Source organism: Podarcis cretensis (genome assembly GCF_951804945.1).
Source record: "Podarcis cretensis genome assembly, chromosome: 13".
Classification (NCBI taxonomy): domain Eukaryota; kingdom Metazoa; phylum Chordata; class Lepidosauria; order Squamata; family Lacertidae; genus Podarcis; species Podarcis cretensis.
This window is the reverse complement of record NC_137182.1, coordinates 29,239,325-29,267,066: the sequence shown is the minus strand read 5'-3', so window position 1 is coordinate 29,267,066 and position 27,742 is coordinate 29,239,325. Positions and strand designations below refer to the sequence as shown.

General features: G+C 41.7%; 1 protein-coding gene across 4 annotated transcripts; it reads right to left on the bottom strand.

Annotated features, from left to right (window-relative positions):
• Nucleotides 1-19: 19 nt before the first annotated feature.
• CDC27 (cell division cycle 27) lies at nt 20-27,678 on the bottom strand. Of its 4 annotated transcripts, none has more exons than XM_079948699.1 (20): nt 27,300-27,678; nt 21,503-21,578; nt 20,032-20,179; nt 18,502-18,627; nt 17,170-17,267; nt 13,975-14,129; nt 13,656-13,867; nt 12,136-12,250; nt 10,675-10,790; nt 9,718-9,817; nt 8,148-8,355; nt 7,559-7,731; nt 6,760-6,912; nt 6,281-6,489; nt 5,102-5,219; nt 4,861-4,989; nt 3,859-3,933; nt 2,571-2,755; nt 1,612-1,694; nt 20-1,375 (listed from the first exon to the last, which is right to left on the bottom strand). In XM_079948699.1, exons 1-20 carry the CDS (start codon nt 27,324-27,326, stop codon nt 1,293-1,295), a joined length of 2,589 nt encoding a protein of 862 aa, XP_079804825.1. In that variant the 5' UTR covers nt 27,327-27,678; the 3' UTR covers nt 20-1,292. The 4 variants fall into 4 exon arrangements, with proteins under 4 accessions (XP_079804825.1, XP_079804826.1, XP_079804827.1 ...); XM_079948700.1 differs by having other exon boundaries at nt 7,559-7,728; XM_079948701.1 differs by lacking the exon at nt 1,612-1,694 and having other exon boundaries at nt 2,575-2,755; nt 27,300-27,674.
• Between the last annotated feature and the right edge of the window lie 64 nt (nt 27,679-27,742).

Below are 27,742 nucleotides of genomic sequence, written 5' to 3'. Positions count from 1 at the left end.
GGAAACTGATCACAATACATTTCTGTGAAATTTAAACCATTTTATTGTGCATAATTTGCTCTTTAAAACTGTAAGGTTATCATACACTTTCTTGATGGTCACTGCACAAAGGCCATCCAACCTTTGTTGCAGGAGTGCTACAAAGGAGGAAAATTTTGGCTTCTTTAACACAGCCTAGCATCCTTCCTCACAGAAATAGCCTCCTGGGGTCTAAATTCCTACAAGACATCGGAAGTACTCAAACTTACAGGATTAAAAAAAAAAAAACCCAAACGAAAAACATAAAGGAGACAGATAATTGCACAATATTTTTTTTGCATCTGTTCATTCAGACAACACTTTACAAAATAGTTTTGAAGGGGATACTGCCGCAAACAGGTGGGGGGTGCACCACCAGTGTAAGGTTTTGATTGGATTAAGGCTTCCATTGTCTTCTTGGCATTCTGTTGTTGTGGATATATTTCATTGCATTCTTTCAACACTGCAAATCTACACACTTATTTTCTCTAGGAGTTTACAACTGCAATAGCATTTTTATATTCCCAACTGCCAGGTGCAATTGCAAGGAGCACCCGACAAGCAACCAACATCCTGTTATGGATTTGTGTTGCCTACAAATACCGGCAAATGATGTTGTAGAAGTTAGTTTGGTAACGTTAACTCCTGGGTGGAATACTAAAGTATTTTATGGAAGTCTCTATCCTGGCAGATTGACAAATCTAAAAGCAGGGACGCTGGGCTTTATATATTCTGTAATGTGTTTGTTCACAGGAGACACTGTTGTTTTTAAGGTCATTTACATTCTCTGGCATTTAAGTTACACTCTAATAGTATTCAGAAATGTCTTTAACACATTCCAGTCCTGTACTTCCACACTTGTCTCTGAAGAACGTGGAAATGGTCTCTGCTTACTGAAGAGGAAAGAGCCAAAACTAAGACACATTTCTGGGGAAGGAGCAAGAAACTGCTTCATCAGTTACTTTCCCACATCTCTCAGCTCCCATATAGCAAATCTTTTTTTCCATGATAGGTTTCTCAACAAAAAGGAGGTTTTAAAAAAAAGTCTTTCCTCCTCAAAGAATCATGTTTATAAAGATGAAAGAGCCAAAGAGTCAAATAATGACCCCAAAATGCATTTCCATTAATTCTGTGTCAATTAAAATCTGATGAATGATGTGCCTGGGGTGTCGGTGGAGCATGAGAATGATGCTGTTTCTGTGGCAGGAGGAGAAGGGAAGAATCCAACAGTATCAGTCAGACACACATCCAAGCTCAGAATCCACCTTCTGAGGTTAAAATTCATCACTTTCTACTGCATGGAGCTGTGTGTCATCCGCGTCAGTCATGCTGCTTGCCTGGGACTCATCTGTGCCAACTTTTGGAAGAAAAACAAAATACACAAACAAATTAAGCCATTTCTAGAATTCTTGCACATTTCACAAAGTAGGGGCAAAATCTTGTGTGAACAGACCATTCTATAGCAGACCTTAAATAGTATGTTCCAATCCAATTTATGGGATATATTATATTATTTTGTACACCACATATTATGTCTTTTTTTACTTGCCAACCTGCCCTCCCCTTGCAAGGCTCAAGAGCACCATACAGTACCTCTCCATAAGCAAACTGCTCCTGCCTGAGATGTCCACAATTCAGTTTCCACACTCTCAGTCTCTATGTGGACATGGCCTGCACTACCTATAAAACTTTCAGTCAGTTTGTGATGCTAATAGCAGAAACAATTTAGCATTTAAGCCAAGCATTTAGTAGTTAGTTGTTAAAGTATTTCATATACATTATCCAGTTGAGGCCATTCATACATACATTCATTCATTCATTCATTCATTCATTCATTCATTCATTTTTACATTTACAGCCCACTTTTCCTTAAAGTAGCTCAAGACACAATGTACATAGCTCACCCTTTGTTACACCCCTGTGACTTAGACTGAACAATAGTAATTGACTCCAAGGCTACCCAGTAAACTTCATGGCTGAGGGAGAATTTGAATCTGGGTCTTTCTGGTCCTAGTCCAAAACTCCATACATTACACCACAGTAAAAAAAAATCAACAAAACAAAACAGAAAACTCTGAGACTGCAAACATATTCTGGAGCTGACCCAACACAGCTTATATTCATCTGTGGCCTTATGTAAAAGCTATAATTTGCACAATACATCAATACTATGTATTTGTTTTAAATAACAGTGGCTGAGAGGAGGATGGCAGGAATAGCAAGGGTACTGTATGGAAGTAAGCAAAATGGCAGTTATGTACCAGGAATGTCAGCATGGCTGCTCCCCTTGAGACTCAAGCCTCCTCATTTGGTTTAGGCTTATTTATGCTCATTTATTTATTTTTTAAGTATTAATTTCCAATCATAAGAGCCGCAAACTGCTTTAAAAAAAAATCTAAATAAAAAGTTGGAAAATGGCATTTTAGACTCCATGTTGCATGAAGTAACAGCCATGCTAAGTGCTAAGACCGCTACAATTACAACAATTTCAAGTTATCCAAACGAGAAGCCTCTCCATTTGCCTCAAAGGGGGGAAAAAACATCAAGAAGACCTGCCTGACTCATATGGGCAACATTCACTGATCTGCTCCTCTTGTGTTACAGGCTCTTCATCATCTGGAAGGTACCGCTTGTCAATGGCCTCTTTGATCTGGTTGTTGGCTCCTTTGGGATCCAAGTCCATTGCCCAGGAAAAGTTCATCAGTGCGAGATGGGTCTGCCCCAACTTTTTATAAACCTATCGAAACAACAATCATCAACTCCAATGTAAGTCAATAAATTAAATGTTTGCAGCAATACATGCTTGCCTCTACCAAATGGGAATATCTAGAGCTCTACATAAATGTCAGAGTTGCTATTGGAGGGTGATTTGTCCATCCAGGCAACAATGTTCAACCTGCTCTTTATGGGGTTGAACAAGTTTGCAGTTCTGAGATATTGCAGATGCAGCTTTGTCTCCCAAGACTCAAGCTGGCCATGGAGTGCCTTCCACAACAGAACTCAAGCTGCATGCTAACTCCAACCCTTTCTGGACAGAAACAACCATCCAACTATTTTAGGGACTCCACTTTGGATTTGAGTAGGGGTTACTCCTTAGCATTTTATTTTCCTGAAGACATCTCACAAGGCAGCAGATGTTTAGGATCAGTTTTCCTTCTCCTAGATGGCCTACCTTCCAGCTGCAATAACAGCTAACTGGGATCAGGTTGGAAACAGCTTAGTTTCCTGTCCATTTATTGGCCCAATTCAAAGTGCTGGCACTTATTTTTAAATCTTTTCACAGCTTGGGACTAGGGTACCTGAATATTTACCTATCTCTGTGTGCAGAGATCCACATTTTGGGGCTTGCCTTTCTAGTAAGCCAAAAATTATAGTCACCAGCCCCCGCCTAGCAAACCTCTTCACATGCCTCTCTCTTTGTACAGTGGCAATCAAGGATTCCACATTGTTCCACTGCTTCACAGTGTTTGTGTGTGGGGGGGTGTCAGTTTGGTCCCACTTGGCCAAGATGCCCCAGGTTCCTTGGCAGCACAGCTGTCAAAATTACAACTTCCCTTCAAACTTTGGAGGTGAAGAGAGGGTGGAGATTGGCACACAATTGCCAGGATGGTCCACTCTGCGGCTTCAAAGTTGGCAGGAAGGATAGTCACTCATCGTATCTGCCTTATGGCACCCCTGTTGTTGAAGCCTGGTGCAGCATAATCTATGAGCACAAATCTGTATAGCAAAGCTCTTCCCATAATCATCAACATTTGCCTTGCTTTTCTTTGAATCAGAAAATGCAAGGGAACCCAGCTTACAGCTGTTAATTCAAAAGGTTATTCTCAGGCTGGTTCTTACCTTTCCTATTAAGAAGTAAACAAGAGACTCTTTGGGAACAATTTGCTTCAGTTCTTCAAGTTCTTGTAAAGCATACTGAAATGACCAAAAAAGACCCCAAACCATTGAGCAGTTATTTCTGAGAAATATGAACCATATAACAATATTAGAGTTGATACTTTTGGTCACGAAGAGTCAGACACGACTAAACAACTAAACAACCACCACCTTTGGTACAATACAAATAAATCTTTCTTCCGGCAATCCTAGTTAATTGTTTGACACATGTATTTTCTATGGGCTTAGAATTTGTAATATTATTATTTGCTAGAAAACACCCAGGCTTTTGGTTTCATGTGTACCTAGCCACCTGAAACACGCCCACAAGGGACCAGGGAATGCAGGAAATTAATAGATACTGAACAGAGGGGGGAAAGGCAGATCTCTCCTCCCCAAAGCGGGATGACAGAAGTATAACAAGGTTCAAGAAATAAACAGCAACCAGGGCAAGAGAGCTGATATAATTACAACAAAAAGGAAGATGGGTTATATGAATAGCTGGGAGAGTTTTGAGGCACATGACTGTGTGAATGTCAAAGAATTTAGTGCCAGCTTATAGATGGTCAGCATATTTTGTTTAGAAGGATTAAATGATCCAGACTAATTCAATATATCCATTCTCCCTTTCTCCCAAACTAAGAATCATATTATACCTTAAACACTTGCTAAAAGCAATATGACTGGGGAAGGAACCATTAGATAAAGCGAGATCTACTGATACTGTGGAACACAACTTGTATGAGGAGGCAATTAAATAAGAACAGACCCCAGAGCCCACAGAATTTATTAAAGAAAAAAACCCAACCAATTCATAGGAACTTGCTCCTAAATTAACATGTTTAGGATTGCCCTACAGGTGTTACGCAATGGCTGTAGAGTGTGTCCAAGCTTTCAAAGGAAACACAAAAGGTTGCTGTCCAAGAAACTCAAAAGCGCAGTTCAACCTCATTGCAAATTGCTCACCTTATACTTCTCATTTGCAAATAATACTGAGGCTCTATGGAATTTGCAGAGGGGGTTCTTGGGATCAATATTAATAGCTTTGTTCAAAGTATCCAAAGCCTTTTCAGATTTCTTCAGGGCATGCTGAACCTGAAAAAGAAATGATTTATTTATTTGTTTTAGAAGGACAGTGCTTGCTCATTGTTGGATCTGCCAATGTCTATGATCAGGCCAGGGACAGAATGAAGCATGGTTTACTTACAACTCCAATGTGGCACAACAAGACAGAGCTCTGAGGGTTGATATGAAGTGCTTTCTGGAAATGCATTTCTGCAAGGCTGAATTTCTCCTGTTTGTAGTAAATCATTCCCAACCCATACCTAGCAATTTTAAAACAAGACTGTATTAGGCACTAAGCTTGTATATTATTAGGAAGGACACTTTCTATCGACTGAGAGTGTAAGTGCACAACATTAATTGAGTGGTTGATTTTGAGCAACACAGGTAAAATGAAAAAGATTTCATAATTCTAACAGCATCTACACAAGTATGTTAATATTCTGCTTCCCTATTTTGAAGCGAAGCCTTTATATGATTGTTTCAGCACCGTCTAGTTCAAATACACTCTCCCTGTTACAATCCAAGTTAAGTTTTTCTCTCCCCACCCTTTATAAGCCTATGAACAATGGCAGCTGCTCAGAACTGCTTTGACACGGGAAGAGTTCCATCCTATTACCAAGAATATAATATTTTGTAAGTCATTTTGTCAAATAAAATGTAGCACAGCAGCAACCCTCACATAAGTGGAGAGATATGGTTATATATTTTATAGTGCAGTGGCATCTAAGGTGTATTGCACAATGCATAAGATTATGCTTCAAGCAACTGCTTGGGAGCCCCAAGGGAGGTGCAGTGCTGATACAGGTGTTCCCTGTTCTCTCCAACATCTCACATGGGAAATGTTTGTCAAAGCCGAACCCTTTTGAGCTTCCAAACTGGGTAGAGATAAAGATTGCTTGAGGATGCTCAGTTTTAAATATATATGGTGGTTTCGTGCCAATTAATTATTATTATTATTATTATTATTGATGGTTTTATTGTTTAAGGCTTTTTACTTAAAGTTTTGAGCTTTACACATTTGAGAATGTATAACTGGGGGAGAATGGCATAATGAACTTTTCACGTGCTCCTGGCAAGTGGTATGGAACCCCAACGATGCCACAGCCATTTTCAGAGGCAACTATGTCAGGACAGATGCATGTCAACTGGATGCAAGTCAGGGGTAGGTAAAGTTGGAGACAAAAAGAGGGATCCCAAAGAGACTGCAAGTAGACACCTAAAGTTTTTTATTATTGTGGTTATTGTAACTCATACATTTTTTGCTTCTTCATTCTCTCCTTCTCCCACTCCTGGTTTTTAACTAATTAGAAATATTTCTTACCAGGCATTATAGTGCCGAGGATTCATTCTAATTGCATTCCTAAAGCAGGCTAATGCTTTCTCAAGTTCCTCTGTCAACACAAATTCATGCCCTAAGAGAGTGTAGGCGTAGGCATAATTTGGATCAACTTGTATAGCTCTCTGAAAGAACTTGATGGCAATGTCATGTTCCCGTTGCAAACTGAAGCAATTTCCTGCCGCACACCATGCCTGGAAGAAAGAAAAGCAAAATGGTAGAAGATGTATGATAGTATTTTTCTCCCGTTTTTTGAGGAGGTGATGCGGTAATGGAAAAGACAGAGTGCAACAAGTCTGGATTTAACAGTGCTCAAATCCATGTTTACATGGCAACCCCTTTGTGGATACTTGATTTTTTAAAAATAATGTCAACCTCTCATTTGCTTTTTCCACAATCAAGAGGTGAATCAGAGACTGAAGTGTGTTTTTAAAAATGCCACAACAAAATGACCATGATGATACCTCTGGTGAATTTTTATCCATATCAGTTAAGTCTTTTGAAAGCACCGAAAGAGCCACATCTTTCTGCAAATGCCACAGTGTTGTTGAGTAGATTTCCATCCCTTCCACTCGGTAGTTTTCAATCCTTCTTACTTCAGAGAATATCCTCTCAGCCTACGAGAGAAATTAACACGTGGCATTTCAACAATGTGAATTAAAAGACTTTCTGCATGATCACATTTGGATGACAATTGTGTGTGCACAATTCATCCATATGGCTTCTCATCAGGGTTTTATTTCTTAGAATCACAGAGACCTTGGAGGTCTTTCTCAATGCAGGATGTAACCATGGCAGCATCCATTCTGCCTTGACCTCCACCTCCCAAGATATACTGTTGCAGATCTTACCTACATGTAGTTTCCCCTAATACTTAGCTGAAATTCCATCCATTAGTCCTGCCCTCTGGAGCAAAAAATAACAAATTTGATCCATCTTCTGTGTGACAACCCTTCCATACATGCACAGAAGATGCTGCCTTCTCATATGTTAATACATGACCACAAGTTTAAATCTACACCAATAGATAGAGCATATAGGCTGCCCAGCACCAGAGAAGCCCTGTTAAGCCCGCTTGGGGAATGGTATGTAGGAGAGGTCCCACGAAAGGCACTAACTATGCAGAGGCCTCCTCAAACTAGGAACTGATGTTGCATAGTTCAAAGACGAGAGAGTAATCCAAATCTATGTTAAGTGATCTTGAAAATACAGTACATTGGCAGACATGCAGCACAGAATAGAAGCGTTCCACATCATGCTCACCTGCATATATTCTGCAAGCTCAAAGTAAGCTCTTCCAATATGGCACAGTACCCAGCCCGTGTTGTAGTGGTGAGAAGGCAAATGACTCAGTATATGAATTGCTTCTTTACAGTTGTAAGAACACAAGGCTAAATAACCTTTCCCCATGTCACGGAGAAGGCTCATCAAACCTTCTAGGAGAAAAATGCAATAAATACACAGGAGAACAAAGGAGATTAAGAAAGTACAAGCCTAAAAGCCCTATAGTTTCAAAAATGGAACATATGCTCAAGAAGCCAAAATGAGAAATAGAAAATAAATAAAATGCCAGTATGTGGTCTAATGAACAAGGTGCTGACTAGGACCTAGATTCAAATCCTGACTCTGAGCCAAAGTTACACATTACAAGAAACTGCTAACTGGATTATTCTATATGTCTGCCCAAAACCTGGACATCATTCTAACTGTATCAGAAAGGAAAATGGTTTTAAATGCACTATTTTGCCATGATTCTAACTGCTCCCCCCCCTTGCTTTTGTCTTATTCTCCACCCCCAGCCTTTGGGATGGCTTAACTACTACAAATGAATTCTTAGGAACAGTCCACACACCTGCTGCTGCTTTCTGTAACGTGAATGCCTGGATTTGTGGTGTTACGGAGGCAATCTTTCCTTCTGAAATGATGGACGAATCAAGTTTGGTGATTTCCAAACTGTCATTTATGTTTGGCTGTGTGATCCCTCCCTTATTGGTTTTACACTTTGTCTTTCGGTTTGCAATTTTGGGCGGAAACTTCATTTTTAACTTTTTGCTATTTTCCTACGAGAAAAGAACAAATATATTTAAGAACTCGTTACCCTGTAGCCAAAACCAACAGCAAAGCATAATATTCAGGGACAGAAATCTAGATGTACTGTTTTTTCTGGAATTTGGATCACCAAACTGGAAGGAAGAAAAGGCAATCCAATCCAACCTCCTATCATATAGAAGAGCCCTCGAGTGACCTGTCTGCTATCCAGAACACAGTGTGCAAGAATGAGGGAGCAGCCATCAAGCTAAGCATCAGCACACAGGGGTTTGGAAGAAACTTTGTCGCATTTTAAGTATGATGTCTTTGGACTAGTCCGCGATTTTGTGCAGTACATATATATATTACTGAAAACAAGATACCAAAAATGACGACACATTTATATAGCAGTACAGTGGTACCTCGGGTTAAGTACTTAATTCATTCCGGAGGTCCATTCTTAACCTGAAGCACCACTTTAGCTAATGGGGCCTCCTGCTGCCGCTACGCCGCCACTGCACGATTTCTGTTCTCATCCTGAAGCAAAGTTCTTAACCCGAGGTAATATTTCTGGGTTAGCGGAGTCTGTAACCTGAAGTCTATGTAACCTGAAGCACATGTAATCCGAGGTACCACTGTATTAACCAGGTGACCAATAGGGTCTGTGATGCCCACAACAGCTTTGCATCCAGCTTCTATTAGCATGCCTTTTGCTCTCATCTCCACTGGGGAAAGCTGCACAAAAAGGAGTATTTGAGTTCAGTTCTGCATACCAAGCAGTTCTCACCCAATAGGAGCTGCTCAACAAAGAAAAGAAATGCACGACTCTGGATAATGGTAGAAAAACCCATGAGTTTAGGAATACTGGCAGAAAGTAGAACTGTTTGCAGAACATTTGCAAGTATGGCTTGAATACATGCTTTCTAGAAGCGATCTTCCCCATTAGGGAATAAGGGTAAAAATCCAAAAGAAGAGGTTAGCCAGCTATGACCAGGGATGGAGGAACAGATGGAGCAGCAGAAAAGGCCAGGCATCTATGATCTTTATAACTGAAGAAGCAAAGTGTTCTCTGTAATAGTATTGTTTTCATAGTTTACCATGATAATCTGTTTTGCAGCAAAACCAGGCAATCTTGTAGCACCTTAAAGTCTGCCATATTTATTACGGCACATGGTTTCATGGTCTACAGTCTACTTGAAGCGGATTCTACGCCGAAATAAATTTGTTTGTATTCTAATTAGATTTGTAGCCCTCTTAAACATTTCTGCTTTTCATGTTAGCCCTTGTTAATTCCTTGTGATACTATTGCGATATACGGATTCTCCAACTGCTCTCCATCCACATATGAGATATCTGATCACCAAGGGCATCACAGCAGCTGGAGTCCCATTTACCTTTGTTGTAGAACTATCACTAGAGAATAGGCGTGAACTTCTTCGAGGCAGCACATTAGGTGGAGCAGCAATGGTTGGGCTCAATACCTGAGGGGTTGTACTGAAGAGAGAATAAACAAAACTTCTTAGCGCGAGCGTCAACAACTCCTTGTGGAAATTAGGGCAGGCATGGTATGCGCCCACCCCACTCCATTCTAATGTCTAAGTAGAAATGTGGGCAGTATGACAACAGCAAAAGAAAACGATGGAGAGAGAAAATTACCTAGGAACAGGAAGACAATACCAGCAAGTCTGCCAAGGCCCTAGTCTCACTACAGACTGGTTAGGCAGTGTGGACCACTGATACTTGAGTGCTCTCTCTGGCAGTGTTATGGTTGGGCAGCCCCTGGTTTACTGGGGGCTCCAGGCAATAAAACAAGTTGTGACATAGCTGGGGTGCAAGCCTTATTGTGTGATCAAGTCAATATACATAGAGCGAATAATTGTGCCTAGAACTGGTATATAATTGGCGGTGAAGAGAGTCTACTTTGTCACCTCCATGCCATCCTCAAGTACACAACTTAGGTCCAGGATACCTGGCAGGCTGCCTCCCCCAGTACAGATCAAGCTGAGCTTTAGGATCGTCTGTGGAGACCCTGCAGGTAGTTTCATGACCAGTGAATTGTCACTTGGTGACAACGCAGAAGTGGGCCTTCTCAATTATAGGACTCACCTTCCGAAATGCCTTCCCTCAGGTACACTGTGAAGAAGAGATAAATTTTCCTGGACTCAACTTGATTTTTATTTTTATTTATGTGCAAGTTTGCTTTAAACTAGTTTTTAGGAAATGTTATTGAATGTGATACTTTTATTATTTTTTATGAAAGCTACATATATAATTTTATTCTATGAAACATAAAAATTGTCTATAAATAAATAAATAAAATCATGATCCAGGCGTAGGAAGACATTTCATACCTTGTCTGTGGGCCTGAACTCTGTGTTTGTGCAACAAGGATTGGCGTTACTTCCCGACTATTTCCGCTTTGTGAGAAGACTGATTTTGTTCCAGCTTGGCTTATTCTAGTGACAGTCTATATGTGGAAAAAACAGCACATCAGACCTATGACAGTGTTATTAAAAACCACTGGTATTGCTACTTGCAACTCATAAAGCTAAGAGGAGTTATCTGCTAAAATATCAATAAATAATAATAGTAATATCCAGTCATTATATGATCCAGAGTACTGCATAATTAACAGAAAATGGCATGTATTTCTAAACACCAGTGGCTATCTTATCACATTGCTAGGCAAAGTCTTTCCCTTTTCCTCACACCATAGGCAGACCCAGTGAAACCCAAGAAAAACCTATTTCCACACTATATTCACTAGATCACGGCAACTGTGCACAATCCTGTGCACTATTAATTCCAGTGAGATTTTTTTTGGGTGGGGAAACTTAAATTTATCACATACATTATCTCTAAACCAGGAAACAGACAAAGCAAAGTTATTTTGAATTAATCCACCTTTTTAGGAAGACTGAAATTTGCTAACCATCTCAATACTTGTGGCCAACATTGGGGCTGAAAAATAGTCAATGAAAATACTAATGCCTGATTCAACTGTCCATTAGCTTCCACACCAGTCTATGGAGAAGCTCCCATTTTATGTAGTAGAAGCACTGGGCAATGACCAGACTGGCAAATAAAGCAACTAATACATTTAACAGACATTAACAATAGGAGACAATGGTGGTAACCATTTTATAACAACATTGCAAAAGTTCTAGTTTTAAAGACAACCCTAGAAAATAAAAGAAATATTTGCTGATGTTAGCATTCAAAGATATTGTCTGCAAAAGTTATTGTATCGGAGATGAAGCAATCAGACAGTGTCTACCACTTCTCTCTGTGGTAGAGTTTGCCTGCAAAATAATTGGAGACGGGGCGCCAGTTTGCAAGGGCGACGGGGGGGGGGGCAGGGGGGCAATGTCACATGCGTGATGCCACGCATCCCGACGTCATGTGCATGACATTAGAATGCCGGGAGAAGCCAAGGGTGGAGCCAAAGCAGCAGCTACATGGCTTCAATGGCTGGCACTGCTATTGGTGGGAAGATGATTCAACCCTCCTTCCCCTCCACGGCAGGAGGAGGAAGAGAAGCCGCCAGCCACTGGAGCTACTCCATGCTTTGGCACCGCGCTCTTTGGAAAGGGGGGTAGGCCCTCACCCCCAAAATATTGGGGAGGCCCAAAAGGGCTCGGCCCCCAGGAGCTGGTGCCCCTGACTGGAGAGCAAATACACAGAAATTGAACACCCATCAAGTTGCTTTGACAAAACTAAAGTTTCCTTCTTGTGACTTTTTAGAACAATTATCCAGATTTTTATATTTCCTTGCCTTCAATCTCACATGCACACCCTTGAATGCAAGGTACCTTCTTGGAAGGGGCTCCTGGAGGTGGCACATCAATTACTGAAGAAGAATTTGTGCAGTTTTGTAAATAGGATCCATCTCCCGGGCTAGGGGTTTCTAATGGCAAGATTCCAAAGCTGAGAAAACATACAAGAGTGTTTGAAAATATGCATGATTCCTCAAAGAGAGAAGTGAGTGGGCAAGGAGGAAAAAGAGAATCTTACTTTATAAACTAAGGACAAATTGCAGGGCAATGGAATTTATAAGCCCCAGTGAAAATAAGTTTCTAGACAAACAGTTTCCTCATTGTTACATACACAAGCTTGAAGACGTAAAAGCAAGAAGTTCTAGTGATCAACAATAATAAGGTATGTAAAAAGAAGCTCTAATTCTTTGAGGACAAACACACATTTTTCACATATATCCCAATAATATTTCACATAATATTGCAGTATTCGTATACAGCTTGGTGGCATCAACCATGTTCAAAAAAATGTGCATGTGCGGTTTTAAATAGAGGAAACTAACAAATTTAGCACCAAAACAATCACATGTGGCATGTTAGGTCAAGAGGACAACTCTCCTAAGCATACCTTCATGCAATTCATGGCCAAGCAGGAAAGCCCTATGTGCTTGGGTCTCCCATACCAACACTTCATACACTGTAACTTATTTTGTCAAATAGTGCTTCTAAATGCTCACAAGCCCCACTTCTTATATCAATTCCTGAAATGTAGCTATATTTTTCTATTACAGCAGTAACTACTAAAAAAAATGTGAATCCTTCCAAATTAACAGACTCAGACTGCAATCCTAAACTTAAAGCAAACTCCCCTGAACAGTGTGAGGCCTGCTTCTGAATAAACATGCACAGGACTGTTCTGATATTGCATCTTAAGCATTTGTACACTTCAGCAGAGGCATAAACACATGAAAGCAGGGGAGAATATAGAAATGGATGTTTTGATTTATGCAGGCAGTGGCAGGACAAACTTTTCTGTCTCTGTCCAAGAGAATAAAAAGTGACACACATTTCACTTAAAAATGGCAGCGTTTATAAATCGGTGGAATAACATTTCAAGTCTCTCCAAACATTATCCTACTGACTTGAAAGCCACCAAAAGAGTGCAAAGGGAGTTCTCAGAGAAATAGCTGAACCAGAGTTTGTCAGCAAATTCTACTCTATTAATTTAGGTCTTAATCAGACCTATGGATTTATCTACCACCTAGCAAATCTGGGAAGAATATGTAGTCACCAATTACTGCTGCTGTGAATGGTTATGGTTCTAGTACACATTTAAACTTTATATACAGATGTCACAGATCCTCTGGACCTCTAATATATCATAGTCCCTACTACAAAATATTTGGGTTTTCCTGCACCGATGTGTATGACTATGCATCTAAAATAGTGAGCTCTAATCCATGAAAGCTTATGCCACAGTAATTTTGCTAATCTTTACAGTGTCACAGGACTCTGCTGTTTTTCTTATAGTCATCTTCAGTAGGCAGCCTTGAGGATACTTCGGATTCTTTCTTTACCTTGGTGTTAATGGACTCAGAGCAGCTGGTCCACCCAGAAGACTCCGGCCAGTTTTTGGTTTGTTTTGAGCCTGTTTAGTTAAGAAGGCAGTTCCCGATCCAAGAGGTACAGCATCTGGTGAAATTACAGCCGAATCAATATAAGAGATGGAGGAATCTGTGTTGGAGGAATATTTAGAGTTGGAGGACTCCAGGTTGAGTCTGTTTAATTCCTGAAATAGAAAAAAAATAAAATAAGAAAAAGCAGCACACTTTTTTTTCCCCAATGATCACTCTCAGTGTAAGCAATGATGGTAAAATATGGCTGATAAAAACTTACAAGCGTGTCTTGCGGCGTTTCCGTAAGAACTGTCTCTGGCTGCCTGTGGGTTATGCTGTGATTAGACACCACAGTTGTGCAGGTGTTAGGCAAGCAGCTGCTGAAGTTCTGTATAGATGTTAACTTGAATGTTTGGTCAGGGTCTGGCTTTTCACCTTTGTGAATGAAGAGAAAGGGATTTGGGGTAAGGGAAAAGGCTTCTTTTCAATGTGACACAAATGAAGAGATTAAAATGTTATGTGTTGCCCCCCCCCCCAACAACAGCACAGTATGGAACTGCTGTCTGAACCCATCAAGTATAACAATTAGAGCATGGCATACATCTTCACAAACACATCCTTAAATACTTTTCACATTATTACTGAAGACTTTGTGTTACAGGAAAGCTGGTAGAGACCTAACTGCTGATGTTACTATTTCCACCAGGGGGAAGCTATTTTACTATGCATCACTAACAATACATGAAGTGCCAAGATCCATCTAGTCCTGCGTTAATCTTTCTCCAACAGTGATCAGCCAGATGCCTGCAGGTAGAGATCTAGTCTAGGGCACTAAACCATGGGTTGGAAATATATTTTGGGCCTGTGAAAGATTTTGAATTTTTAGAAAGTGCTTTGGGCAACCCTGCTCTCAGTTGCTTCTCTCCCTCCAGTTTACTCTCCAACACAGACAGATGGAGTGCACATACACACACATTTTGCTTTTCTACCATATCTGAGTAAAAGTCAGGATCCAGCAGAATTGAATAGGCCTTATTTTGCAAGCCATCAGATTAGAATTTACATTGGTAGACTGTGTGGTAAAAATTACCGATACACTACTTCCCAGCACCACAAAGGCATTTGAAGGCATGGATCTTCATGACTTTTTACAAAGTGTAAGACCATACAAAATTTCCAGTGTTTGCCTCCAAGTTACCATTCCATTCACAGATAATATTTTTCCTATCCTTCCCAAGCAGGTCTCATTAACTAATGCCTCCAGGAAGATCACAAGTGGATAAGGTAGGAATGGCAATCACCTGTTGTTGGTTCCCAGTATTATGCGCAATGAAATGGATTTTCTCCAAAATGCAGAAGTTTCATTTTGCTACTATGACTAATAAGCATTGACAAGTCTATCCTCCAAGCAATATCCTAGCAGGAGTTGTGCAGTTTGGAAGCATCATGATCTACTTAGTTTTGTTAAATGTACAGTCTAACACCAATGTGCACCTTTCATCTTGGGCCCTTTTATATAAATTATACATATTCCATAAAAATAAAATAACCAACCAAAACAGGGCTGATATGACTTTAAAAGTTTTCATCTTGCATTTTTAACACTAATCTGTCCAGACAAGAAGATGTCTAGCTTTCCCTACATGTTATGCTAGTGGTAGCAGCAGCACTGCTTTAAGTTTTTCTTTGCATTTGAAGCAGAGGCAGAAGAAGATATGCATATATCTGCTTTTGTTTGTAAATGGCACAGATGGAAATGATGTACAGGACTTCAACCCATGGAGTTTCCAGAGGTCCAGTACAGTTTGCATCCAGCCCAGACACTCCACAACATTACATTTCATGTTAACGTCTTCCAGATTTTCCCCATACTCCTTTACACGACAGCAGCAGCACACTACAACTGTTTTAAGAAGACCAAGATTACCATGCATCACAGGAACTCAAGAGCAGGCTGCAGCAACTGCCCTCTTCCACAACCCTATCAGTATTGGCAAGGGTGACTTATGGCCCACATCTTACACACCATGAACACAAATGACTGGCAATCCATAACAAGATATTCCTAAATTAGGGCTGGCATACGTCCAGATCTTCCCGGACATTACTGGGATTTCGAAGGCGGAATTGACGTCTGGGGGGAAATGCTGAAGAATCGCGTGTTTTTTTAAAAAAAAATTTGTAAAAATAATTTTAAATGGGGGGGGGTCCCCTAAAAAAGCTGAACAACTTTTGGGGTGTCCTGGTTTTTACTTTTTGAAATATGTCAACCCTATCCTAAGTAGGCATAAACCTGAATGTTTGAGTCAGAAACTTGCAGGAGGCATGCTGTGATAGCACACTCAATCGAAGAACAGCTCTGATGCAAGCTCAAGACAACTGTGAGACAACTCTTCCTGGCAGAAGCAAAGATTGAGAGGGCATCAAGTAAGAAGGAACCAAATGCATTCCATGGGTTGCCTCCAGCCTGCAAATGCCACAAAACTCTCACCTTTCCATCTGAAACATAGGCATGCATGCCCCTAGTACAAAAAACCAACGGAGGGGCCAAACAGCTGCACGGTACCAGCTTAGCCCTGGTACTGCCAATGAGGCTGTTATAACCTGCTTGTGGCCCTGCCCCTTTTGCACCTGTCACAACAAAACTACCGCTTCAAGTCACTTCATGGTGAGATTGGCTGCAGGCGATGGGAAACAACTCAGGGGGGTTGAAGAACTCTTAAAAGATCAGCTGAAAACCTGGAACACAACATTTCTGTTTTGTTTTAAAGAGTCATATGCTGATAAAGTGGTAACATGGGGAAAGTCAAGTTTATGGGAAAAGGAAGATGAGATAGCATGAATTCTCAGGCTCCAGAGAAACCAGATACTTTGTCACTTTTCCAGAACAGGAAACCAACTGTGTGCTACCAAAACAGATTCCACAGTCTGGTTGGCAGGCACAGCAGCTGCCCGGTTTCACTTCATATGATATATTTCATTTTAGTGTTTGTGAGGATCTGGTTCTATTTACTTATCTATCCGCCAGTCCCTTGAGGTGGGATACAATGAAACACCAAGTTAAAAAAAATATTCAGATTGCACAACTGGCTTCACCGCTGGAAATAAACCAGAAAGAACCCTGAAAGGCATGGATTAGACACTGGGATTTGAAATTTACATACTCCATGCTTGTGTGGAATACATTAACAAAAACAAGGAAGCCATTTCTGAGGAGAGAGGAGGAAAAGCAACCAGAAGTATCCAGTCCCATTCTTGCTCAATCCCAGGTTCAACGGTAATCGCCAAGGAAAAGGTTTTTGTAAAAGTGTTTTCCACATCATATGCTGCTGTCGTAAGAGAATTCAATTGTTCAGTAGACCTGGATGAAATCAGTGAGATGTCTCCTTATACCCTCCCTCCAACTCAAATCATCAATTCCAAAGGATGGTAAAGAACCCATCTATTCCCAGGGAAGGAGTTAAGCAAAACCTACCTATTTCACATAGTGATTCAAAAGGGGACCAGAGGAAAGGATTTAAACTAAGGCTCTTTTGGTAACATTCAGATCCTTTGGCAAGCCGATCTGTCTTGCTGTTAAGAGAGAAAGAGGGAGGGGGAAACAATGAGGAGAGATTCTGCAAGAAAATGAGAACAACGAGCTATTTCTACAGCTTGCATAAATAACCACAGAAATATCTCCTGCAATCAGCTACCATTATTTTGTTAGGTGGCATGGAAATGGGGGCATTTGTATTTTTCCAAATTGAGCAACTTGAGCATCTCCCATACACCATATGTAAACTGTACATTTCTACATGGCTTCAGTAAAAAACAACAGGAAACCCAGTTTTTGTTGTTGTTGTTGTTGAAGAATGGTACTGCTTAAACTGCTTCACATCCATTCTGGAAGAGAATTTCTTACTCAAAATGAGCAGGAAGCCCAAGGGAAGACATCTTTATCAATCCTTGTACTTTAGCACCAGGGACCAGCAAGGGTCCAGAAATGTTCTATCCAGTGATGAGTACATGGTAGCTACTCTCTGAACTTGCACTGGACTCTGGGGGCATTTAGAAGCTTTCCAAATACCTCCAAACCAGATTGCAAGATCACAGACTACACCTTTCCCTAGGCTCTGCAAGAGGACAGTAGCACGCTCCGACCTCCTGGTTGGCTCTCAGTGCAGCCGCCAAAAAGCAAGCCTTCTTACTGCTTCAAATGCCTCTGAAGCTCAGAGGGATGTCAAGGATGAGATTTTGTCCCTTCTCAAAGTTGGGGGAAGGGAATGTTCAAAAGCAATAATAAATCTTGACTAGCTATTTGTGAGCCCAAAACATATTGAAATGCAGGACAACAATGCAGCAGAGTAAAACTTGCAACTCTTCCTAAGGTCTTTGTGCAAGACTGCTCCTGTATTTTGAAGTACTGACAGTCTTTAAAAGCTGGGAATGTGTTCATCCCGTAGGACATGATAGTTCTTAGGATGTGTATTCTAAGGAGTAGCAAAGTTCTGCAATAAGACAAAAAAAATTCTAAACTAAATATAGAGCTGCCTTATAAAATCAGGCCACAGGCCCATCTAACAGACTGGTTCTTTCCCGCATAAGTAGATCTGCTCAAGAATAATTATATCAGCCTGTAGCTTTACATCACAAATGAAGGTGTTGATTCAGAAGTATTTTTATTCTGTTTTTTGCTAGGGAAATTTGTATGTCTCCAAACTGAGGGCTAAGAACTGCGCACCTACAAGCAGCAGTGCAAAAACGTTTTGGGAAAAGGAGGAATCTAGGGGAGATAGCTTGTCCCTAAAAAAAAGAAAAGTCATACCAGTATACATGCCCCAGGAGCGAAAGCATGAAGCATGCAGAGTCACCAAACTCTGTCACAATGTCATCGTGGCTTTTCTGTTTGTTGAACACACCACCAGACAAGATCTGTTCTCCTTCTGCAAGTCTGTTTAAAGATAATAAGGTAATAAAAATTACAGAAGCATTGATGGTGTAGCCCAAACCAGTTCACAGCTTTGCCACAGACAAGGTGGGTGCTCTCAGATACACAACTCCCTCACATGGTTTTTGTGAGTATAAACGCTTCAGATTATTTAAACATTCCACTCCACCTCCAACAATCTATCTTGCTTATCTAGCTCTAACATGATCTAGAAACAGAAGCCATTCTAGGCAGTGCATCTCTACATGTTGGACCCACAAAAATGTGCACCCTATCAGTGGCACTGCTGCTAATAATGCACAGGGCAATCAGGATGTCTGTGTGGAAGCAAGCATCCCTGCTTCCAGGGACAAAATCAGCAATATGAATGGATCACTTACGGCATATCTGCCAGCTCCAATTGGTTATGGATAAATCTGCCTTCTTTTTTTGAAAAACGAAACAAAAACATCATTAATATTAACTTGATTTTGTCTGGTTTGGATGACAGAACATCCTGCAGTTAATTCAAAATTCCGGGTATGGGGCGATATATAAATTCAATGAAGAAATAAAAACAAAAACAAAAACTGGATGTGAAACCATCTGAAACCATGTGACCACACCAGAAAAAAGGGGGGAGCACGGAAGTGCAAGGGCTGTGGCTGCTCTCTCCCATTATGCTAAACCATGATGGTTTAGCTGGGCATCCAAACCAGGCCAATTTCTTTTGCACTGCTATGGGCAATGTAATGGTAGAGGTAAGCATAAAATCTTTGTCTCTGGCTCTTGCATGCTGTTTTCCTACTGGCCTCTCCTTTCTTCAACTTCATTGATATTTCCCATGCCTCCTCATGTCCCCTGCTCTCTTCCTATCCTGCTCCCTTCGCTCAAAACACCCTGTCTCTAGATTCTCTGTTCTTTAAATTCCATACCACCTGGCTCTCCTGCCATTTGGCTCCCCATACTTCAGTAACCAAACACTTTCTTCATTAAATCTATGGTTTGTCAAAACTGTGTGGCTAACATATTCATCCTTAGAAAATCCATGATATCACAACAGCTCAGTGAGAGAAATTTGCTGATGACAGGCATCAAACATTTATCAGTTTCATAGGACTGTTAAGTGCCCCCAGATGCTTAACACTTACAGCTCATCTAATTTAGCATTTTAAAAGTCCTAGCTGGACACTTGTATAAAATTTCATTCTTGATCTAGGAAGAAATTTCTATATTTTTTCACCATTTCCTTTACAAGACCTTCAGCATGTTTAGTGATTTCTAGCACACTGGTCACATCTGAAAGTGAAAATGAATTTCATTATGCTATTATCCCAAGATCTGATGGGACAATAAATGGCATCGGACTCTCTTAAAAACATTAACTACAACTTCCAGCAGCACCAACAAACCAATAAGACAACTTACTTGCTGAGGTCAACACAGCACTTGGCAAGCAAATATTTACACTGTGGGGTGGTACAACTGTGTCCTTTAAGAAGCCTGTATGCCTTGTATGCTTTTCCTGAGCGATAGTAACAGGTTGCCAATAGGAACAGGGCATCTTCTGAGTGCACTGAAGAAACGGGTGGGGTGGAGAACATTAAGATCCATCATTTAAACCTCTGAGTGCAAACAGTTTATGTATCTATTCCTGGCCATAAAAATATGATTTCCAACGTCAAAGAGAACTGAAGGATTAGTAACATCAATTATAATCTTTTACTAGCTAGTTAGTGCATAGAATCTCTGTGCATCCGCATCTTATGAGGGACAATAAGATCTGCTGTATAACAGACAACCACTGATGTACTTCAGCCTATTCAAGGTCAAGAGGTGTGCAGTGATTACAACCAATGGAATAAGTTTTTAAAACATATTCCAGGTACTCATAGACTCAACCCCTTTAACCAGGTGCTATTAGTATTGGTCTCAAAAGCCCCCCCTGCCACTTGTGGCCATGCCCCTTTTCAAAAGGAGCAGATACAAAATATTTTAATAAAATAAAGAAAGATATCCCTAAAGTTGTCATTTGGAATTAAGGAGCAATACTTTCTTCCAAACAGAGGCAGAGCTCCGAAACAAACTAGAATCCTGACACACCTTTTAAAAATAAAAATTAAGCAATGTCTCCACCTTCCCTGATAGCAGTCTTAAAATATAGTTCAATTTTTTTAAAAAAACTGCATATTTCATTTTTTTATTTAACCATTTAAGCATATTGTAAGACATACATACCACTAGCCAACTTTTTGTTGACACTCTGCACCTAACCATACCTGCTTATTTACAATACAGTCATACCTCGGGTTAAATATGCTTCAGGTTGAGCGTTTTCAGGTTACGCTCTGTGGAACGTAACGGAATGTGTTACTTCCGGGTTTCGCTGCTCACGCACGTGCAGACGCTCAAAATAATGTCATGCGCATGTGCGGAAGTGGCGAATCATGACCCACGCACACGCAGACACGGGTTGTGTTCGCTTCAAGATGTGAACAGGGCTCCAGAACGGATCCCGTTCGCATCCAGAGGTACCACTGTACAGGTGTACCTTGGAAGTCGAACGGAATCCATGCTACAAGTCCGTTTGACTTCCAAAATGTTCAGAAACTCAAGCACGGCTTCTGATTGGCTACAGGAAACTTCTGCAGCCAATCGGAAGCCACGGAAGCCCCATTGGACATTTGGTTCCAAAGAATGTTTGCAAACCAGAACACTCATTTCCAGGTTTGTGGCGTTCGGGAGACAAAATGTCTGAGTACCAAGGTGTTCGGGATCCAAGGTACGACTGTACTGACATCCACCTATAGCCTAATGAACAATGCAGAAATTGAAGCTCTTCAAAATACACAGATAAATTCACAAAAAGTGCAGACCAGTAACCACAGTGGATGCATACCTTCTGCATACAATCTCTCTGCCAGGAACACGGCATCCCGGTAAGCATAGTGGTTAAGTGCCTGCCATATAGCGGCCTGTATGAAAAGGGTGGGGAGGAGGGAGAGAGAAAGGAAGATTAGCACTATAAACCAATACTAAATGCACAGAAAAACAAAACGAAAAAATAAACACTTTTCTATCTATCTTGTATCTCTTCCCTTGCTGATTATTGTCCTTCCTGTTCCCAAATATTCATTATTTCACAATATATTATGCTACAAACCTGAACAGCATTTTATCTGGGAATATTTCTACTCCTCTGTCGGTGTCGACTAGAAGGGCCTACACTTCATTTCAGAAGTGTGTCCAATCAATTACCCTCAACAAACCTATTTCCACCACTATAACACATTACAAAAATCAAGAACACCACATACATTTATTAACTACGTATGAAGTGTTTGTTGGAAAATTCACTTTGTCGGGGATTGAAAGACCACATAGGACACACAGCAGGTAGGCAGGTGTTTCAGCCACATATATTCACATTACCCCCTTAGCTATTATGGTTACTTGATTTTCTTCTCCTTTTAAAGAAAGTGCGATAAAAGACTACTTTGGGGGTATTTTGCAAGAACGACCAGATTTTGTAATCTATGCATAAACTAAAAATTCTAAATTCACTAGCATAAAACATGAAGTTGTGCCTCCTACACTAGAGTATCACAAGAAACTGCAAGTGTGGCTACAGCTGGAAGACAACAAATGTTAACATTTTCTCTAAATACCCAAGAAAAAATTAAAATAAGGCAGAATAGGACTTAGCATACCAATTCCAAGAAGGGTTATAGAAGTACAGTTAAGAGCTACCAATAGTACTGTCCAAGTACTGGATGATCCAAAGTAACATGAAAAGAAAGCCAAACATTTCAAGAATAATGCAGCTGAAATGACAAGAAAACTTAAAGGTTCTTTTAGCGTGTGCAGTTGAAATGAAACACAAAGATGATTTGGCTGACATGCTCTCCTCCCGTCCTTGAGGCAAATGTTAACAAAAAAGAAAATTTGGGGGGGGGGGGATGAAAAGGAAGGGGAGGGGAGCACAGACAAATAAGATCACAGTATGTTTTATGATCCAGGGATAAAGATCATATCAGATCAACTCAGATCTTTAGGCAAAAAATAGGGCACAAATGTGTTAAGATATTGTACCCCACATTCCCACTTTTAAAATGGAGGCGCTCAAAGTAGTATACATGACAAATCAATAAAAGCAATAAATTTATTGCATTATACAAGAAATACTAACAAGTACATAAGAATACTTTTTAAACCAGCAATTCAAGAAATAAAGCTAACAGTCAAAAAACAGCCAAGACTAGAACAAGGAGAATTTTACGTGCATAAATTAAAAGTTTGCCCGAAAAGAAACTCAGTGATGGAACACTGGCAAAGCTATAGCAAATGAACCTGCCAGGCCATGGAGTTTCACAATCTGAATAAATAGCCTTCCCTCATATCCTCACTAATAATACTCTCAGAAGGTTAAGGGATGTGCAAGAAGGCCTCACAACATGATCTAAAAGGATAGGCACATCAGTAACAGTGGAGGACATCCTTTAGATATTGTACAGGCAGCAACCGTTTTAGCATGTCTGATACGTGCACAATTGTACCAAACCCGGAAGTGCCCTGAAAAGTCACAAAAACATCACCAAAGGGGGCGGAACGGGGTGGCCTTCCATGGCCCCGCAGATGTGTGCAGGGGTCCAGAACATAATCCCTGCGCAAACCGTTCGCTGCCTATGTCCTAAGTCCTCAAGAGCTTTAAAAGTCATGCCTAGCACCATGAATTGCACCACAAAATAGACTAGTAGCTAGTGCTGTAGATATAACAGTGTGACATGTTCCTGAATTCTGGCACCAGTCAGAAGTCCTAAAGCAACTTTTCCACTAGCTTGTTTCCAAACAGTCTTCAAGGGCAGTTCCGAGTACAGTAATTCAGTGTAAGACATGATGTGACTATGAGCAGGTCCACTCTGGTGCAGTTGGCAGACCGGCTGAAGCTGAGCAATTGTGTTTCTCACCACAGACACCTCCTAGGCACCCTAAAGCAAGGCTCAGCTTTGTAGCAGTGCAAACCTGATTTGTTAAGGAGCATGCAATTTCTTTGAGAACTAGGGATGTAAGGAGGAAGCAATTTCTGTCCCATCCTGTGCTCACCACAAACAGCACTGATTCTATTCCACTACAGTTCAACTTGCATTAAAACCTATATTATTGATCTCACTATCCGCTGCGGCCAAAACTAACATACTTAATTATGTACTTAGTTTCAATGCATTTCAATGGAAGGAAAACATCAATAAACAATGTAGGAAACAATTATTTATTTATAGAACATTTGCAGATTTGCATGACTTCCATCCTTCACCCCAGATGAGCATGCAAATTGATGCAATTTCTACTCCCATTTTGAGTTTCCAACGTAATTTTTCGATGTCCCTATCCAGAGCACACTGACACTCACTGGTTCAGTTGGAAAACTAATCAAGAGCACTTCTGACTTGTCTAGATTGTGTTTCAACTTGTTTGTCCACATGCAACCCATCACTGACCTCAGACAACAATTCAGAATCTTCCCGGCCCTGTAGGTGAGATCATACAGAGTTGTGCATCATTCACATATTACTAATGATAACCAACACCAAACACAAATAATTTCTGAGAAGTTTCACGCTGATACTAAATAGCAAATGGAACATGATGGAATACTGTGGGACACCATAGGCCCCAAACCAAGTCACTGAACAGATGCCCCCACTTCACTATCTTCTGTAATCTGCCCTCTGGGAAGGACCAGACCCACTGTAATATGTACCCCTATAACCCACCCCAGCAAAGTGACCCTGGTCAATGGCATCAAAAGACAATCATCCAGCAGACCCAAAACAGATGCACTGCCCTTGTCTAGTTAAGAAACACAAGAAGCTGTCTTATAATTGGTTCATCTAGCTCAGTTTCGTCTACACTAACTGGCAGAGGCTGTCCAGGATTTCTGACTGGGTTGTTTCCCAGGCCTACCTGAAGAAGCGATGAGCTGAACCTAGCACTGTGCAGATGTACTATCACTGAGCTACAATCATCCATCAAAGCTATCAAACCCATTTATGTTCCAAAACCAGGATGGAACCCACAACGAAATGGATCAAGATAATTAGTCTCCTTCAGCAAATCTTCGAGGTAGGCCACCAAAACATGCTCAAACATCTTACTAAAGAATGGAAAGTGGACATTGCCCTGTAATTGGCCAACACAATGAAATCTAGAGTGGGCTTCTTTAGCAGAAAATGTACTACACTTTCTAAGCTATATGACGTAGCTTCCTTCCCGCCTCCTGCTCACTAACTCAGCCAATCCTCCTTGGATGCCAAGATGTGCAAAGGTCACGTGATCAACTGAACACTCCCAAAAATCCTGTACACATTCCATAACGAAATAACAAACAGTTGCCAGAAATACAGCAAGTGGATCTATCAATGAGTTCAAATTTGACTCGACAATCATTGCATTGCCATTGGCTCCTCAGAAAAACAAAAAGTCAACCTGGCTGTTCGATATGAGAAAGGACACTCAGAAACAACTGTGTCAATGGAAAAGCATTTCCCCATTCCAGAGGTCAACCAGAGTCTCAGCAAGGCTGTCCATCAAAATCCTCTTGTAAAGAACAGATTGGCAAAGGCTGACTCTCATGCCTTTCAAGCAACTGCCTATGCCCTGCAGTATGACAGCCACAGTGGTATGCACACTTTAAGTTAGACTGAATGCTTACTTGGGCGCATTGCTAAATACATGCTTGGCAGCTGCCCACAATTCTCAGTGGAGACCTGAAAAAATATGAGCACAAGCATCTTTGGCATAACCTTTTCCTTTGGCATAACTTTTGGAGGTCAGAGTGAAAGAAGTGAGAGAAGAGGACATTTCTAAGATTTTCCATCTTAACAGGAATGCATGGTTTTACCTTGCTCAGCTCTACATAATAAATAATCAGAGAGTCATTTTACGTCAGCTTTGAAGGTGCTTTCACCTTGCCATTCAGAAAAGATGGCACTGAATTATAAATAATTAAATGAGGAAGAGTACAGAGTAAATAAGGAGACTGTGCAACAAAATAGAGAAAATGCATTACATGGAATATGTGCACATGGTATCAAATGATTCCATGGAGTTAGAATATTTGTGGGGCTGGAGGGAAGAAAACCCTATAGGATTAAAAGAACATGAGAGAAAAGAACAAGAGGTCAGCACTGTTGTAATAAAGAAGGGGAAGGCAGTGTACAGTCATACCTCATGTTACGTCCACTTCATGTTCCGTTCTTTCAGGTTACGTCCCATGGCGACCCGGAAGTACCGGAAAGGGTTACTTCCGGGTTTCGCCACTCGCGCATGCACAGACACGCAAAATGACGGCACACGTATAAGCAGCAAATCACAACCCCCGCGTGCACAGAGAAGCCGCTGCGGGTTGCGTTCTTTTCATGTTGTAAATGGGCCTCCGGAACAGATCCCGTTCGCAACCAGAGGTACCACTGTACACTGAAGATTTTAAAAATCCCAGCTGCCTAGTCAGCTAGGCTTCTAACATTTGGATGACACGCCCTAATGCCTGCAGATTGGTCCGACTCCATCCAGATATGTCACCCGAAGATCTCATCAAGGCTTCTGGACTCATGAAATATTGTTCCGATCTGGCCCTAGTCAGTTTTCTTTCTGCAATGGAGGAGCTGAAAACATGTGGATGTCTTTGTGTTTGTATGTTAACATTCTGATTGTCAAAGATGACAGGGTAGGGGAGAACAGGAGGAGATCTAAGCATGGAATACAAGTGTGTAAGAGAAGAGTCTTCATGGGAAAAGTGAAGAGAATAAATAGTTATATGAAGCAGAAGGAAAGAATATCTGGGAAGAGCACCTCGTTTGTGTGCAAAAGGTCCCAGGTTCAATTCCCTGCATTTCCAGGCAGAACTGGGAAAGACCTTGGCCTAAAATCCTGGAGAGCTGCTGCCAACAGGCAACACTGTATAACCCAATGGTCTGACTTGGTAGGAGGCAGCTTCCAGATCCCCAATGCTCAGCTCCCTGGAAGGAAGACCACTGGGCGTCCCATGTAAATGCATGATATTCGTATGACTTATTGCAGTATATGTTCTAACGAGAGAAAGGGCGACTGATTGAACAGGGGTCCTTACTGGGAAGATGAAGTGGTGGGGGGGGGGGCGGGGAGAAGAGAGACTGAAGAGGGCTGAGAAGAGGGGATCTCTCTTAGGAAGGAGCAGTCAGCTAAGAATGCTGGGGGGGGGCCGAATCAGTGGTAATTCTTGGGGTAGGTGGGAATGCAGAGAAGGTGGCTGGTGGGAGATTTAAGGATCTGGAAGGAAATGGGGTTTATCTAAAAACAACACCACATGGCACGTTCCAGGGAAAGGAGTGGGGGGGGGGAGAGAATGACAAAATTCGGGGGTGAGACGCGTGAACAAGTGTGTGTGCGCGACACCCAAAGGGGGGGGGGGGAACGTTAAGGAGAGTGAAATTTTAAAAAGAGAAACCCCTCCCCCCGCTCCCAGCAGAAAGGGGTTTTTTGTTTGCTTGTTTGCTTTGCTTGATTTTTTTTGGTTTTGCAAAGGGAGCCCTTGCCCTGTCAGGGCAGAAAGGAGAGCGGGCAGGAACCCAACTGCTCCCCTTCCGTCCCCTCCCACCCGGCCTTCCTTCCTTCCCCCGCTCCCCCATATACAGGCCCATCGCCACCGGGGTCCTTACCTGGACGGGTTCTTGCAGCACAGTCATCCTGCCCCGGCTCCCCCCTCAGGGACAGGCCCCGGATGAGGGAGGTGGGGAGAGGGCGCCCCCTCTCTCCTCTCCTCTCCCCCTCCTCCTCCTTCCTCCTGACAGACTCCGCCTCAGTGGGTGACGCGGCGGCGGCGGCGGCGGCCCGGACCCCGTCTCATTTAAACTGTTAGCGACCGTTAACCGGGCCGTGGAGGAGGGAAGCGAAAGGAAGGGAAGGCCCCGGCCCGTCAGGAGCCGAGTCTTCCCGAGCGGCAGGCGGAAACACCCGACGGCGTGGACCTCTTCCTCTCTTTCTCGAGCGGCGACGGAGAACGGCCCGAGCGGACCCGAAGGCCTGGAGCTCTCTCCGCTTCTTCCCGAGCGGCGACGGAAAGGAGCCGAACACACCAGTCTGATGCTCCGCCTCCTTCCCG

Coding starts and splice junctions, on each gene's coding strand:
- CDC27 (XM_079948699.1), bottom strand. CDS start 27,326: ATGACTGTGCTGCAAGAACCCGTCCAG. Junction 3,934..4,860: donor TTGCAAATGAGAAGTATAAG/GTGAGCAATTTG, acceptor TGGTCATTTCAG/TATGCTTTACAAGAACTTGA. Junction 1,695..2,570: donor TGCCCATATGAGTCAGGCAG/GTCTTCTTGATG, acceptor TTTTATAGGTAG/TGCAGGCCATGTCCACATAG.